This window comes from Bufo gargarizans, chromosome 2 (assembly GCF_014858855.1).
Source record: "Bufo gargarizans isolate SCDJY-AF-19 chromosome 2, ASM1485885v1, whole genome shotgun sequence".
Taxonomy (NCBI): domain Eukaryota; kingdom Metazoa; phylum Chordata; class Amphibia; order Anura; family Bufonidae; genus Bufo; species Bufo gargarizans.
In genome coordinates, this window is record NC_058081.1 from 133,002,954 (window position 1) to 133,019,997 (window position 17,044).

A 17,044-nucleotide genomic window follows, 5' to 3' on the forward strand; every position below is an offset into this window, starting at 1 on the left:
TAGCATATTTCATCCGACCAATAAAAGAAAAGTGTTTTTAATACAAAAAAAGTCAACCTTCAAATAATTACGTTCAGTTATGCACTCAATACTTGGTCGGGAATCCTTTTGCAGAAATGACTGCTTCAATGCGGCGTGGCATGGAGGCAATCAGCCTGTGGCACTGCTGAGGTGTTATGGAGGCCCAGGATGCTTCGATAGCGGCCTTAAGCTCATCCAGAGTGTTGGGTCTTGCGTCTCTCAACTTTCTCTTCCCAATATCCCACAGATTCTCTATGGGGTTCAGGTGAGGAGAGTCGGCAGGCCAATTGAGCACAGTAATCCCATGGTCAGTAAACCATTTACCTGTGGTTTTGGCACTGTGAGCAGGTCCCAGGTCGTGCTGAAAAATGAAATCTTCATCTCCTAAAGCTTTTCAGCAGATGGAAGCATGAAGTGCTCCAAAATCTCCTGATAGCTAGCTGCATTCACCCTGCCCTTGGTAAAACACAGTGGACCAACACCAGCAGCTGACATGGCACCCCAGACCATCACTGACTGTGGGTACTTGACACTGGACTTCAGGCATTTTGGCATTTCCCTATCCCCAGTCTTCCTCCAGACTCTGGCACCTTGATTTCCGAATGACATGCAAAATTTGCTTTCATCCGAAAAAAGTACTTTGGACCACTGAGCAACAGTCCAGTGCTGCTTCTCTGTAGCCCAGGTCAGGCGCTTCTGCCGCTGTTTCTGGTTCAAAAGTGGCTTGACCTGGGGAATGCGGCACCTGTAGCCCATTTCCTGCACACGCCTGTACACGGTGGCTCTGGATGTTTCTACTCCAGACTCAGTCCACTGCTTCCGCAGGTTCCCCAAGGTCTGGAATCGGTCCTTCTCCACAATCTTCCTCAGGGTCCGGTCACCTCTTCTCGTTGTGCAGCGTTTTCTGCCACACTTTTTTCTTCCCACAGACTTCCCACTGAGGTGCCTTGATACTGCACTCTGGGAACAGCCTATTCGTTCAGAAATTTCTTTCTGTGTCTTACCCTCTTGCTTGAGGGTGTCAATGATGGCCTTCTGGACAGCAGTCAGGTCGGCAGTCTTACCCATGATTGCGGTTTTGAGTAATGAACCAGGCTGGGAGTTTTTAAAAGCCTCAGGAATCTTTTGCAGGTGTTTAGAGTTAATTAGTTGATTCAGATGATTACGTTAATAGCTCGTTTAGAGAACCTTTTCATGATATGCTAATTTTTTTAGATAGGAATTTTGGGTTTTCATGAGCTGTATGCCAAAATCATCAATATTAAAACAATAAAAGGCTTGAACTACTTCAGTTGGTGTGTAATAAATCTAAAATATATGAAAGTCTAATGTTTATCAGTACATTACAGAAAATAATGAACTTTATCACAATATGCTAATTTTTTTAGAAGGACCTGTATATGAATCACCGGATCTGGCATATGCTGAAGCCCACCAGCCCCCACTCACAATAACGGGGTCTGTCAGGAACCAGTGTGAGTACAAACATTCTCCTGATTTTTGCTGGACAGAATACTGCTGCATGCAGCGTTCTTTTGCCCTTTATTTCTGTCAGAAGCTCTGCAGCAGATGTGCACGTTCATAGGTGAGAAGCAGTTCAAGGGGGAAACATGATAAGACTGCAGTAGGTGATGGTGGGTGGTTAGTCTGTAGCAGTCCATGATGGGGTGGGGGAAGTCTGCCGATAAGAATTTGGACATCCGGTGCATGAATGGCTGGGTGGTAGTTGATAAAATTGAATGGTACATTTATTTATTTTGGTGCAAGGAGAGCGTGCAGGGAGGAGCTACGGAAGGTAGAAGGAGCCAGGGGCAGGTAGTAGGAGGTGCCAGGGACAGGGCATGGGTGCCCAATTCAGATTCTTTCTATGGGGTCCAATGATTTCTATTTACACCCCTAGTTTAGAGTTAAAGGGGTTGTCCAGGTTCAGAGCTGAACCTGGACATATCCCCATTTTCACCCCGGCAGCCCCCCTGACATGAGCATCGGAGCAGTTCATGCTCCGATGCTCTCCTTTGCCCTGCGCTAAATCGCGCAGGGCAAAGGCATTTTTCTGAATTCCGGTGACATACCGGGCTCTCTATGGGGCTGACAGGCAGCCCGGTGACGTCACCGGCACTGATGGGCGGGATTTGGCTCTGCCCTAGCCAGTAAAACGGCTAGGGCAGAGCTAAAGCCCGCCCCTCAGAGCCGGTGACGTCACCGAACACACTGCTGGGCGGAAGTTACCGCCCGGCAGTGTGTTATTGAAAACACAAGAGCCTGTGCCCTGCGCGATCTAGCGCAGGGCACGGGAGCGCATCGGAGCATGAGATGCTCCGATGCCAGGCTCAGGAGGGCTGCCGGGGTGAAAATAAGGGTATGTCCGGGTTCAGCTCTGAACCCGGACAACCCCTTTAAGAAATATATAATTGAGTGATGACATATTTCCTTAAAGGAGTATTCCAATCAAATCCAATGGGGGCATATTGCTAGGATATGCCCCCATTGTCTAATAGGTGCGGGTCCCACCTCTGGGACCTGCACCTACAATGAGAGTGGAGCGAGGAGAGTTGTGGCTGGAGGACCCCAGCCACCACCAAGCGCTGCTCCCATACAAGTGAATGGGAGCGCACCGCACATGCGTGTCCCCCGCTCCCATTCATGTCTATGGGGCTGACGGATATAGCCGAGGCGATATGCCTCCATTGGGTGTGATTACAAAACCCCTTCCACAGTAAGATGGGACTAAGCGCCTGCCCTAGGAGCCAGGTTTACAGAAACACCAGCACATTGTGGTGAATGGGAGCTACCAAACAGCATAGCAGAACAAGCTACACTGCTTCCGTACCTCCACCTTTTGGGAGGTGGCGATACTAATTACTTATTTTTAAAATGGGGAAAGGGGGTGATTAGAATTTTTAAGTTTTTATATTTTTTTTTTACTTTTCTTAACACAAATTTGTAGTCCCCCTATGGAACTTTACCATGCAATCACCTGATCCTTCTCCTATAGACTGCAAAGATTTAACATTGCAGTCTATGGGAGAATCATTACGTTCCTATAAATCCCTATCACTATGACAGGCCTGAGAACTTTTAGAAGGCCTGAGTCTGCCATGGCAACTGACCAGCTCCAGCAATCTCATCATGGGGTACCCATCTGGTCACCAAGAGTGCAGCTCTCCTGGCAATTAACCGCTCAGGTGCCATGGTCACCATCGATAACGCCAATCACGTCGCGGCCCACGCTCCTTGCAGCTGACACTTTGACAGGATGACGTGTACGGACGTGAGGTGACGTTACAGTCACGTGGCTTAGGCCTCCCGTTTTCTGTGGTGACGTCATGTGGCTTCTATTTCCTGCATTCCGAATACAGTACTAAATACAATCCTAGCCAATCATACAGCGATGGAGGCGGGACCTGTAGGAAATAGCCAATCAAAGGCGCTCAGCCCAGGAACAAGTCCGGGCATGAGTACGGAGAAGCCGGTACTGTAACACGTGGTGGGCGATAGTATCAGTGACTGTCCGGGAGCCGTGCGATCGCCGGCCGGGTGAGTGTGATGGGGGACAGGTGACATGTACGGCCTGTGGATCGCTGGCATACACGTGTACTTACCTAACAGCTGCCCACCGATCTAGACATACACCCGGATAGCAGGGCTTGTCCGGCCACTTAAGCTGTGAGGGGGCCGTCAGCAGTTTTGACAGAGCAGTGTAGGGCCGCGTTCACATCTGCATCAGGGGCTCCATGGCAGATTCCTTTTAAACAAATGAGAAAATGGCGCAGCCTGTTACACTCTTCTGCTGCTAACATGTCAGGTGTCATGGCTAAAGTCAATGGATTCTATTCTGGAGATTTTCAAAAGTCCCATAGAGATGAATGGAAGACGACTGCCTCTCTTTTGAGTGGTTCCATCCAGCGCTGATTGTGTCCGTCATGTGACGGATCGGGCGCTATCATTACTTTCATTGACCTGTTCTTATAGTGCAGGGATCGGCAACCTTCGGCTCTCCAGCTGCGGTGAAACTACAACTCCCAACATGCACACTTGGCTGTTCTTGTAACTCCCATAGAAGTGAAAGGAGGATTCTGGGAGTTTCAGAACAGCTAGAGTGCGGAAGGTTGCTGATCCGGCGGTGTAAACGTGGCCTCGGCACACTAGTGGTGATGCCCATGCAAATCACACAATCAAGAAATCTACATTTTTATCCCCAGGAGGTGACCCCGTCATGTTCCGTTCTCTGCATACTTGGCTCCTCCCCTCTGGTCTGAGTGACCGCTCTAGTCGTCTCCTGATTTCAGAAACAGTTGTCACTCTATGGTTAGGTCATGGATACGCAAAGGGGTATCTTAAAAGAAAACCATCTTGCCAGCGCCACCTATTGAAAGTGGCTCAAGGAGGTCCACTTTCAATAGGTGGCAGTGGTGATGGTACTGTTCCTCGGGTGGTGCCCATTCAATTCCCGTGGAGCATTACCAATAAGTCTCCCTACAGGACCAGTCTCTTTAAAGAGATTTTCCAGTTTTTCTTTTTTTTTTTTTTTTTTTTTACTGATGACCTATCCTCTGAATAGATCGTCTGTATCTAATGGTGGTCTGACACCCAGGACCCCTGACGAACAGATGTTTGAGAAGGCACCGGTGCTTGCGATCTCTCTGCTCACCAAGCACAGCTCCGTACGTTGCATAGCGGCTGTACTTGGTATCGCAGCTGAGCCCCATTCACTTCTATGGGGCTGACCTACGCCTAGGGCACGTGACCAATGAACGTGACTTCACTAGCCTAGGAAAAGCTGGAGAAGGCTGTTGCACTACTGGGAATAGAGATGACTCTTTGGGGTCTTGGGTGTCAGACTCACACTGATCAGATACTGGTGACCAGAGCATAGGTCATCAGTATAAAAGTCTCGGAAAACCCCTTTAAGGACATTCAGCACCCTGCCTAAGTCAGTTAGGTCATGGAGAAATGTCAGAAGTTTTGAATTGGACAGATGGAGATCAAGGTGCTGAAACCTCTGCACACGAACATGGTGCCATATTATGGACGGCAAACTGCGGGTCTACAAGACACAGGCACTTTCCGTGTGCACCCGGCATCACGGGGCCGACCCATTGACACGTCCTATCTTTCGCCACATCTTGCTGTTCGCGGATGTGCTCATGGCTAGTGCCCGTATTTTGCAGACCCATGGTTAGTGGTCCCGCAACACGGACACAGCAGCCCCACAGCCGTGTGCATGAGGCTTTACTTTGATGTTATCCATTTAAGTAATGCCGTGTTATTTACTCCCTTTGGCAAGTTCCCTCTACAGCAAAGTATCCCCAACACAAAAGACTGCGTTACACCTATTTAAAGGCCACTGTGAGCATCCTCTAGCACACTGCTCCTCATCCTTTTGCTACTAGGATCTCGCCATTGGTTGTAGTTGGACCCAAATTTTTTAAAAACTTTTTTTAAACACTATCCTAAATCTTGTTTCCTGAACCCCATTAGAACATTACAAATGGTCACCAGAGATTGGTACAACCATAGGAGTTTGTGCAGTGTATAATCTCTTATCGAAACTGTTTAACCACCAATTTGGGATGGGGAGGGGGGCGACTAAGTAGTAAAGCAAGTTAAAAATCAGTACCCTATGAGCACGGACTGCAGGTTGAGAGTTCATTTATCATGTATTCCTTTTTGTTATGGCCTCATTATTTTCTTGCAATTTTTTTTTAGCCTAAAATGGAAAGCGCTGCTTCCGCTGATCTATTCCAGGGGTTTCCTCAGTCCAGGGACTACATGAAGGCTCCTAAAACAGATGCATCTGTGAATGAACAGGTGCATGTCAGAAATCGCAGGAAGAACAGAAAACATCAGCGTTTCTTGCTACGCAAAGCATTTTTACAGGAACATGGTCTGCTGGGCAAAAACAATTCTGAGGAGCATTCATGTTCCATCCATAATGAGGAGAGCTTTTCAAGTTGTCTACAGAGAGATAAAGATGGCCAGCCTGCAAGACTGGATGAGATCAAGGCTACATTTGGTTGTAAGGTTATATTCTCAGAACATCCTTTGGTGTGTGATTATGATAGCGGCTTGTCCATGGCAGGCAGCTGTTCGTCTAGTCGAGCTTCTTCACCTGTTTCTTGGCTAAAACCTGGAAAATGTGTCGCCATTGATTGTGAAATGGTTGGTACTGGTCCTGGTGGGAAGATCAGTGAGCTGGCGAGATGCAGTGTGGTGAACTATCGCGGAGATGTTATATATGATAAATACGTGAAGCCAGAGCTGCGCGTGACGGACTACAGGACACGGTGGAGCGGCATCACTAAACAACATCTGGAAAATGCAATCCCATTCAAGACCGCTAAAAAAGAGGTAAATCCGCAGATCGACTTTCATTTTTATGATCCCCAAAACGGAAGTAGATGCCAGCAGATCTGAGATTTAGTCCTGTATTTTAGGAACATGGATCACAAGTATATGTGTATTTATTATATAGAAATTGGGTCGTGTGCGATAAGCCCTTTTTAACCCCTTCAAGACCTTTTGGATTTTCCTTTTTAGCTTTTTCCTCCCTGCCTTTTCCAAAACCATAACTTTATTTTTCCATTCACGTAGACGTATAAGGGCATGTTTTTTGCAGGACATGTTGTACTTTTAAATCAGTATCTGATTGGTGGGGGTCCGACATCCGGGGCTTCAGCCGATCAGCTGTTTTGAGAAGGCAGTAGCTCTCCAGTGACCACCACGGCCTTCTCCCTGCTCACTAAGCTTACCACATTTATATAGTTTTTCTTGCATCGCTATAGTCTAACACCCATATTATTATTATTTGTTTCTATTTACATCTATGGAGCTGTGTGAGGGCTAATTTTTTGCAGGACAATCTGTAGTTTTCAGTGATGCCATTTTGAAGCGTCTATGCCTTTTGGCTGAAATTAAGCACACTTATCCATAAAACTTCTTCCTCTTTATTATTCCATAATTAAAGGAGAAAAAACATCATCGTGGTGCAAACCGTAATGATGTTTGTAATATGAAATGGTAAAGAAGAAGGAGGTTTATGGAGAAGTGTGCTCAGTTCATCTTGATGTTGGAGTTGTGGTTCCCTGTCCAGCAGAAGGACAGCAGTACCATTGTCTTTTAAGGTATTTGCAGTTATCTGAACTTCCCCTACTGATATGTTGTGCCATATCTTCCTCAGTCATACCTGCTGTGATTCTGGGTTGGTTCTGGTGTGGACTTGTAACTCCAGTGATGTGTTCGTAGGGGGCTGTGTGGATCAGTGCAATAGCTAATCCAGCCCGCTTCTCCATTATGACCTAGACATGAAAATGGACTTGCTTATCTACTGACTGAGCCCCACCGCCCACTCCAGGTACACCATCACTAGAGTCACGTGCCCACAACTATAAGGATCTAAGTTGTTGGACCCAACTGAAGAGCCACCAGAAAGTTTAACATTTCAACAGGGTTTTGTGTCTAACAACTTTGTATGTCAAAAACACAGAAAGCAGGTGGCGTCTGCCACTGATCTTTCAGTTAAATCGTGACTGCGTCTGCAGACCACATCACTTCAGTTAGATCAGAACGCAGACCCTCCAAAACACAAGCTCTCTGAACCCCACCCCACCCCAAAGCAATGTGCTAATATTTTATCATTCATTTTCTTAGATATTGAAGCTTCTCAAGGGTAAGAGGGTGATTGGACATGCGCTACATCACGATTTCAAAGTTCTGAAATACTTCCATCCTCCGGAGCAAACAAGAGACACCAGTGAAATTCCATTACTGAACCAGATGGCAGGATTTCCAACATGGCCAAGTGTTTCTCTGAAAAGGCTAGCATTACATATCCTGCAAAGAAAGATACAGGTAAAAAATTCTAAGCGGGCTTGTTTTATTTTTTGGGGGGAAAGATCACATAGCAATTTTAACATTCTGTGGGATTTATTTTTATTCAATGTGTGGCATAAATAACATGGTAACTTTATTCTGTGGGACACTTCAATTATGATGTTTCCAAATATATATATATATATATATATATATATATATACAGACGTGGACAAAATTGTTGGTACCCTTTGGTCAATGAAAGAAAAAGTCACAATGGTCACAGAAATAACTTTAATCTGACAAAAGTAATAATAAATTAAAATTCTATAAATGTTAACCAATGAAAGTCAGACATTGTTTTTCAACCATGCTTCAACAGAATTATGTAAAAAAATAAACTCATGAAACAGGCATGGACAAAAATGATGGTACCCCTAACTTAATATTTTGTTGCGCAACCTTTTGAGGCAATCACTGCAATCAAACGCTTCCTGTAACTGTCAATGAGACATCTGCACCTCTCAGCAGGTATTTTGGCCCACTCCTCATGAGCAAACTGCTCCAGTTGTGTCCGGTTTGAAGGGTGCCTTTTCCAGACTGCATGTTTCAGCTCCTTCCAAAGATGCTCAATAGGATTGAGGTCAGGGCTCATAGAAGGCCACTTTAGAATAGTCCAATTTTTTCCTCTTAGCCATTCTTGGGTGTTTTTAGCGGTGTGTTTTGGGTCATTGTCCTGTTGCAAGACCCATGACCTGCGACTGAGACCAAGCTTTCTGACACTGGCTAGTACATTTCTCTCTAGAATTCCTTGATAGTCTTGAGATTTCATTGTACCCTGCACAGATTCAAGACACCCTGTGCCAGACGCAGCAAAGCAGCCCCAGAACATAACAGAGCCTCCTCCATGTTTCACAGTAGGGACAGTGTTCTTTTCTTGATATGCTTCATTTTTTCGTCTGTGAACATACAGCTGATGTGCCTTGGCAAAAACTTCGATTTTTGTCTCATCTGTCCACAGGACATTCTCCCAGAAGCTTTGTGGCTTGTCAACATGTAGTTTGGCATATTCCAGTCTTGCTTTTTTATGATTCGTTTTCAACAATGGTGTCCTCCTTGGTCGTCTCCCATGTAGTCCACTTTGGCTCAAACAACGACGGATGGTGCGATCTGACACTGATGTTCCTTGAGCATGAAGTTCACCTTGAATCTCTTTAGAAGTCTTTCTAGGCTCTTTTGTTACCATTCGGATTATCCGTCTCTTAGATTTGTCATCAATTTTCCTCCTGCGGCCACGTCCAGGGAGGTTGGCTACAGTCCCATGGATCTTAAACTTATGAATAATATGTGCAACTGTACTCACAGGAACATCTAGTTGCTTGGAGATGGTCTTATAGCCTTTACCTTTAACATGCTTGTCTATAATTTTCTTTCTGATCTCTTGAGACAGCTCTTTCCTTTGCTTCCTCTGGTCCATGTCGAGTGTGGTACACACCATATCACCAAACAACACAGTGATTACCTGGAGCCATATATATAGGCCCAATGGCTGATTACAAGGTTGTAGACACCTGTGATGCTAATTAGTGGACACACCTTGAATTAACATGTCCCTTTGGTCACATTATGTTCTGTGTTTTCTAGGGGTACCATCATTTTTGTCCATGCCTGTTTCATGAGTTTATTTTTTTACATAATTCTGTTGAAGCATGGTTGAAAAACAATGTCTGACTTTCATTGGTTAACATTTATAGAATTTTAATTTATTATTACTTTTGTCAGATTAAAGTTATTTCTGTGACCATTGTGACTTTTTCTTTCATTGACCAAAGGGTACCAACAATTTTGTCCACGTCTGTATATATATAAAATTTATTTGATTTTTTTTTTTCCTTCTTGATGCCTGTCAGCTCCTCCACTGCCCCCTCATCCTCCAGGCTGGCCAAAATCACAGCCAGCTTTAGAGGGGAGGGCTGCTTTTAAAGGCTATGTACTCCTTAAGGGGAAATTTTCTTTTTAGTATTTCAATGTACTCCTTTTGAGCTAACAATTAATTTTTTCAGTTGGCCTTTATTAAAAATATGGAGTCTTTTTTTTTTTTTTTTTGTGTACATAGATAGCATTTATGACCTCATAGTATTTTAGAGATAAGGTTTATTAGAGGATCGGCACAAATGGAAAGTGAACATACCAGTCACACAGCTAGAAAAACAGTTAAAGGAGTTCTCTGGGCTTTTTCTATTGATGACCTATCCTCAGGATAGTCCAAACATAGTCGACAGCAGCATATCCTTCAAGGATTTTTTTTAATGTTCAAACCGAGTCCATAACAATGTACAGAAAGTGCCAAAGATTGTGCAATGTTTCGACTATAACATAATCTTTGGCACTTTTTGTACATTGTTATGGACTTGATTTGAATATTAAAGAAATCCTTGAAGGATATGCTGCCGTCGACTATGTTTGGATTATCTAAGGAGCAAAAGTAGAGGATCAGGGGTTGCTGACTGGCTGGCTGGGCATTCCTGAGGAGGTCTGAAAGGTATACTAGTACTACTTTTACTAGGATAGGTCATCGATATCAGAACAGCGGGGGTCTGACACCCCCACTAATCAGCTGTTTGAGGAGATGGCACGTGTGCACGGGCCGTCTCCTGTGTCTCTTCCTGTCCGCTGCTGCTGTCCCACAGACATACAGATATAAAAGCAGGAAAAGAGAAGGGACATGGCACATGTGCACTGCACGCGCTGTCTCCTCAAACAGCTGACTGGCAGGGGTGCTGGGCGTCTGACCCCTGTCGATCTGATATTGATGACCTATCCTGATTATAGGTCATCAATATTAAAATCCTGGACAACCCCGTTAACCCTTTGTGAACAGCTCAATATTCTTAATAAAGGCCAATGATTTTTAGCCAAAAATGAGTAAAATGCAATGATAAACAAAAATTGCACATAGGTGTACCTAGCCTTTAACTCTTCATATCTTGGACTGGGTAGCAGCTAGAGATATGGGTCTGGTCTTGTTTGAAAGATAATAGTCTAAGCTTTCAAACAGAATGACAGCATCTCCACTACATTGAGAGCTATAGCTGTTAGAGATCAGGTCAGGAGTAAAAGCAGCAGAAACCTGCTTTATCATTCAGCTGCTATCACTCCTTACACAGTTTCTAACAGCTATATCTCCTGAAGTAGTAGAAATAATGCTGTGATTCAGGTCTTAGGCTGTCCATAAGACCAGGCCCATATCTCTAGCTGCTACTTATCCCACTATATGAGGGGTTAAACCTGGTTGCACATGACAATGTGTATTTAGAACATCACCACTGTAGCCAGGAAGATGACAGCGCTCCAGCATCGGAGCACAACACTGGAAGCAGCGATTGAGTAAAGCACGGTTATTTTTAGTACATTTATTGCTGCTGGTAAAAAAAAAAATATTTAACTTTTTAAGGGCTAATGCTTGCAGCATTATGGATAGGGCTGCTGATTACAGAAAGAAATTGAGTTTCACTTAACTCAGTCGGTGCAAAATTATTTTCCCCTTGAAACATTAGAGATGGAGCCTGTACGGCAGAGGACTCCATATCCAACTTCTTATAACATGCTTTGTAATAAATGCCACCTGTTATGAATTTTGGATGTAGTATGGTATATCTTGATATCTTGTGTTTCATAATACAAAAAAAAAAAAAACTTTTTTTGTTTTCTCATTTATTCAGGTTGGTAGCAAGGGACACTCGTCAGTTGAAGATGCACAGACGTGCATGGACCTTTATAAGTTGGTGGAGGAGCAGGTGGAGCAAGATCTCCTGCATGGCTCCCAGCTCAGTGACTCCAGCCTTGTAGAGGAGGACAGTGCAACAGATATCCAATACATGGATGACCAGTACTGGACATGTGAACTGAATGAAGACTAAATGATTGGACTGGAGTGTTAGAGTTGGATAAACTATTGCTCACTCTCTCGCCCCATTGATGCCCTCGCAATGTGATCATGGGGTGATTAGAGGCAAGGCCTGATAAGCTGCCTGTCAATTATTTCTAAGACGGCCACAATACAGCGGGGATGCCCAAGCTACGGCCATCCAGCTGTTGCAAAAATACAATTCCCAGCACGCCTGGACAGCTGTTAGGGCTTGCTGGGAGTCAAATAATTGCAGGATCTAAAAATTGAATTCTAAATAACAAAAAAACCCTCAAAACCACGTTTCCCTTACAAAGACGTGTACTATGCATGTATTAAAATGAAATAACTCCTACATACTCCATGTTTTAACATTCGTAGGAACCTATATGATAAAATTAACTACTTTATATTTAATAATATTTCCACCTCCCAAAATAAATTAATCAAAGTTAATGTAAACAAAATAGTACCAATGTACACTACAAGTCATCCTGTAAAAAAAAAAAAAAGTCACAGCGATGGAAAAAGAAAAATGTTCTGTGTCTTTCTAGTTGCAGCAACTCAAAAACACTTTTGAAAAAGATGTGTAGAAAAGTATGAAAACTGTACTAGCCTGTTATCAATGTAAGTGTATCAACCTTCAGAATGATGTCAAAATCGGGTGATTTGTAACGCACTGGAAAAACTTAACTGCAAAATGGCTGTTTTTACCATGCCACCTCCCCCTCCCCCCAAAAAAATATATAAAAGTTGTTCAGATTCTACACCTGCTGTTTAATGAGGATTACCAAAGATAATTTCTCCTCACAGCAGCAGTAAACTGACGATGGATCGTCTTATTTATATAGTTGGTCTCATGATTGGTGCTGACTCTTACAGAAGGACAGTATTTTGTATTGCTGAAAGAAAAAAGTAAAATGGGGCAGATGTACTAAGCCTGGCGTAAACTTCTACAGTCTGTCTAGACCTGCACCAGATTTATCACGGGCTCAAGCTGGATGATAAATCTGGTGCAGGGATAACACTTTTGTCTAACCCTATACCAACTATTGGTTGACTTACTTTGCAGCATTTCACACCAGCTTTGTGGCCCAAGTTTGGCATAAATGTGTTGCATATTGGGCCATGCCCCTTTTTGGATTAGGCACATCTCTAAACCTAGATATAAGCCAGTGAATTTGTAAAAAAGTACCCCTTTTTGATGGAAGTCTCCAATTAAGATGGTTTTGACAACTCCTATCCAAGTACCTTATTAAGGCGTATGGATGTAGTAGAGCCCAGTCCACAGGTCCAGACCCCCTTCTACTAGCTGGAGTAGACACCAGCTGCTTTCTAGAGGACCTATCATGCATACAGTAAAGACTAGCCCTTTGATTTCAGTGGGCATTGTTTAGTGCCCATCTTCTCCAGCAGCAGAATGGCTCGCTGGCTGTCCGAAGCAGAAAACGCTTTATAAATAATGTTAGGGTAGGGAACTTGGTTTACTTCTTTGCATATTGCTGCTACTGAGTCACTCATGAAAAGTTACCATTGACTTATTTATCTAGGAAGAAAGACTGACTTGTAATTTATTAAACCAATGCTGACTAAATCTTTTGTGGTATATTTTTGTGTGTTTTTTTTTTTTTGAAGAGCTTAAAGGGGTTATGCAAGAATGGGGGGTGGGGGGGGGGCTGGGCAAATTCCCCACACCCAACCCCTTGGCCAGACCCTCTAAAGGGAAGATTACTAACCTGCTTCCTGGTGCTGGCTCCCCGCTCCTTCTTCTCCAGGTCTGCGATGCTCCACTGGGCTGAGTGGGAAGCAGGTAAGAGTAATCTTACCTTTACAGGTCTGGCTAAACAGGTACCCCCCCCCCTTCTGGCACAACCCCCCTTAAGCCATATTCATTAGATTAATATTAATGCTGGTTTTGGGATAGGCCAACTTTCCCCTGATGGCAAATATCAGGAGAGAACAGTTAGGCCTTATTCACAAAACTTTATTTTTTATTTAACGGCTGTCACATGGTCATTTTCTGAACAATGACAGTCTATGGGTGTATTCAAACGTCCCTTTTTTAATTGACCGTGTATACCGGCTGTCAAAAAATAGGACGTCATATGTTATCGGTTTTCAAGGGGATGGCATCCCTCAACTCTCATCATTGATATAGAGGTTGTAAAGTCATAGATACTGATGTATCTTCAGGATAGGTCATCAGTATCAGATGGGTTTTTTATATGGCATGCTAAACACCATAAAACAAAGCACAAGTAACAAAAACATTAGGGGGGGGGGGGTCATTCATTAAGACCAGCTTTTTAGATTCCAGTCTTAATAAAGCCCCATAGCTGGTATAGGATCCAACAAAGTTATAAAGAGGCGCCAGCCTCTCCATAACGTTGGCGCATCCGGCGCCAGTCTAAATGTAAGACCGCTTCCTAGCTGACTTACATTTAGACCATTTTCTACGCCTAAACCAAGCGTAGAAATTGACAAATGAGACAGGCCTACCGGCCCTTTCCCGCCCGTGCCATGAAATACTCATAATATAGGCACATGTCAGAATAATAAATGACCCCCATTTTATATATATATATACCCCAAAATGGTGGCATTCAAAAAAATATAATCCATTACATGACTATTAGGAATGAGGGAATCTAAGTCGATTCACATAAAACTTTGTTTGAATTCTGTACGGAGACAGCGTTCCATACGGTATTATAATGTATTGGCTCAGATGAGCCGAAGTTATTACTTTGCGAAGTCTCGTGAGACTTCGGGTAATAACTTCAAAAATTAATTTCTGCTGGTAAAAACCCTTTCCCAAACTCTGTTTCGGTTCCAAGTTTCTATGGGCAAAGTCAGCTGCAGTAACCTGGCACGGCCACTACACTTTGAATCTCGTCGTAAGCACAGCTCTATTCAAAGTGCAACCTCCAGATCTGAAGACTGCAGGAATGAGCTGATCATTGGTGGTGTTGGACCACCACCATTTGGATATTAATTACCTATCTTAAAGGGGTTGTCCTGGTTCAGAGCTGAAGCCAGACATACCCATAATTTCACCCAGGCAGCCCCTCTGATGTTAGCGTCGGAGCAAGGGCTCTTTTATTTACAATAACACACTCCCGGGCGGAGACTTCCACCCAGCAGTGTGTTCAGTGACGTCACCGGCTCAGATGGGCGGGGTTTAGTGCTGCCATAGCAGTTTTAAGGGCTAGGGCAGCACTAAAGCCCGCCCATCAGTGCTGGTGATGTCACTGGGCTCACTGCTGGGCGGAAGCCCCATGGAGAGCCCAGTACGTCACCAGAACTCCAAAAAATGCCTTTGCCCTGCTCGATTTAGCGCAGGGCAACGGAGAGCATCAGGGCATGAACTGCTCCGATGCTCAAGTCAGGGGGGCTGCCTGGCTGTAAATGGGGATATGTCCGGGTTCAGCTCTGAACCCTGACAACCCCTTTTAATAGGTCTTTCTATATCAGGAGCCCTGAAAACCCTGTTAAACCTGGAAAATATGTTTTTGTTTCCCTACAGAATTTCTATTTTTCCTGTAACATGGAAAGTTTTAACAAAAAAACTAATACTACGGCAATTGCCCTGATTCTGCAGTTTATAGAAACCCCATATATGGTTGTAGATTATTGTATGGGAATGCCACAGGGTTCAGAAGGGAAGCAGCGCAATATGGCTTTTGGAGCAAAATTTGTGGTATATAAAGTTAATAAACTTTGACAAAGACACAAGCAAAGTCTGATATCGGGTATATCAGAGTGTAATAAGGTGATAACATTACAGGCTACATAAGGGATAAAATGAAGACTGCATGGATGTGTGGAACACTTTGATGCAATCATTTATGCACAGGCCAGGTTTTTTGCCAGGGTAGGATTCACAGTGTTAGGGCTCATGCAAGCCCACAAACAGCGGGTCTACAATATATGGGCACTGGCCGTTTGTGCACACATCACAAATCTGGAAGGTGCGGTGTGGAACGGAGGCATGGAACCCTGTAACGCTTCCAGGGGTCTTCTGTCTGTTCCTCTGTACCGCAGAAAAAAAAAGAACTTGTTCTATTTTTTTTTCAGGCTGAATGGGTCTGCATCCATCTGCAACAGCCACACTTTTGCAATTTGTGGTCCCCAATGCATGGAACTTGCGGCACACATTCGTGTGCATGAGCCTTTAATGTCCTTTCGAATCCCCCTTTTGGAACACAATTTTTTTGGTGGTCTTTCTCTTCCATGCTGTTTAAGGGACTTCACTAGGGAAATGTTGCCTTGGTACAATATGGCAGTATCGCTTCCAGAAGTACTGGAGACCTCATATTCCAAGGTTTTAGGCAGCACACGTATCATCACTGAATCACAAAGGACCTGATAACACACTGAGAGAAGCAGATTAGGAACCGCTGTAGTAAAATGAAAGCTGTGCAGTGATTGGTTGCTGTGGGCAAAAATTGAAGCTCTGATTGGTTGCTGTGGGCAACAAAGCATGTCAGACAGGACATGCAGGGAGATAAGAAGCAGATTAAAATACGGGGGGGGGGGGGGATGTAAGATCAAAAAGACTCTATGCAAAGGGCTACTCCCAAAACAGGTGCAAATATATGTTTCCTCCATGATTGGGCACCTGCAGCGGTAATGTGTTTTGTAGGCATGTCCAAAGTGTTAAGGCAGCCATACACATTAAATAGCTGTCAGGCAAACGATCATCTGTCTCTCCTGACTTCCTCACGGCTCCTCCATACACCGACACGTGTATGTGTATTCAATGGGTAGAGAGGAGAGCACCACTGCCAGAGACTTCTGCCAGTGACTCATCTCCCGGGAGAACAAAAGGATCAAGGTAAAATATTAATTGCACTCAATTCTTCTAATGTGTATGGAGAGTCGGGAGCTTCACATAGACATTAAACTCTTTAGCACCAAAAAATACCCCTACGTTGAAAATTGAGCACAGATATGATCAGTAAGGCAGGATACTGATCAGCACTCTGCAGCTGCAGGACGCATACAAGCAGATGTTTTGCCTGTGTGGAACTGTAGTACGAATCATTTCTTCAGAATTTTATATATATATATATATATATACATATATATATATATATATATATATATACAGTACAGACCAAAAGTTTGGACACCTTCTCATTCAAAGAGTTTTCATTATTTTCATGACTATGAAAATTGTAGATTCACACTGAAGGCATCAAAACTATGAATTAACACATGTGGAATTATATACATAACAAAAAAGTGTGAAACAACTGAAAATATGTCATATTCTAGGTTCTTCAAAGTAGCCACCTTTTG

General features: G+C 43.8%; 1 protein-coding gene across 1 annotated transcript; it reads left to right on the forward strand.

Moving 5' to 3' along the window:
• Nucleotides 1-3,437: 3,437 nt before the first annotated feature.
• AEN (apoptosis enhancing nuclease) lies at nucleotides 3,438-13,334 on the forward strand. The gene is made up of 4 exons (XM_044283208.1): nucleotides 3,438-3,558; nucleotides 5,731-6,372; nucleotides 7,672-7,872; nucleotides 11,556-13,334. The coding sequence occupies exons 2-4, from the start codon at nucleotides 5,737-5,739 to the stop codon at nucleotides 11,751-11,753; spliced, it is 1,035 nt and encodes a 344-aa protein (XP_044139143.1). The 5' UTR covers nucleotides 3,438-3,558; nucleotides 5,731-5,736; the 3' UTR covers nucleotides 11,754-13,334.
• The last annotated feature ends 3,710 nt before the right edge of the window (nucleotides 13,335-17,044 follow it).

Excerpts from the sequence above, each read along its gene's own strand:
- AEN (XM_044283208.1), top strand. The coding sequence starts at position 5,737 with ATGGAAAGCGCTGCTTCCGCTGATCTATTCCAGGGGTTTCCTCAGTCC. Across the intron at positions 6,373-7,671 it reads TCAAGACCGCTAAAAAAGAG|ATATTGAAGCTTCTCAAGGG; the intron begins GTAAATCCGCAG and ends TCATTTTCTTAG. Across the intron at positions 7,873-11,555 it reads TCCTGCAAAGAAAGATACAG|GTTGGTAGCAAGGGACACTC; the intron begins GTAAAAAATTCT and ends TCATTTATTCAG.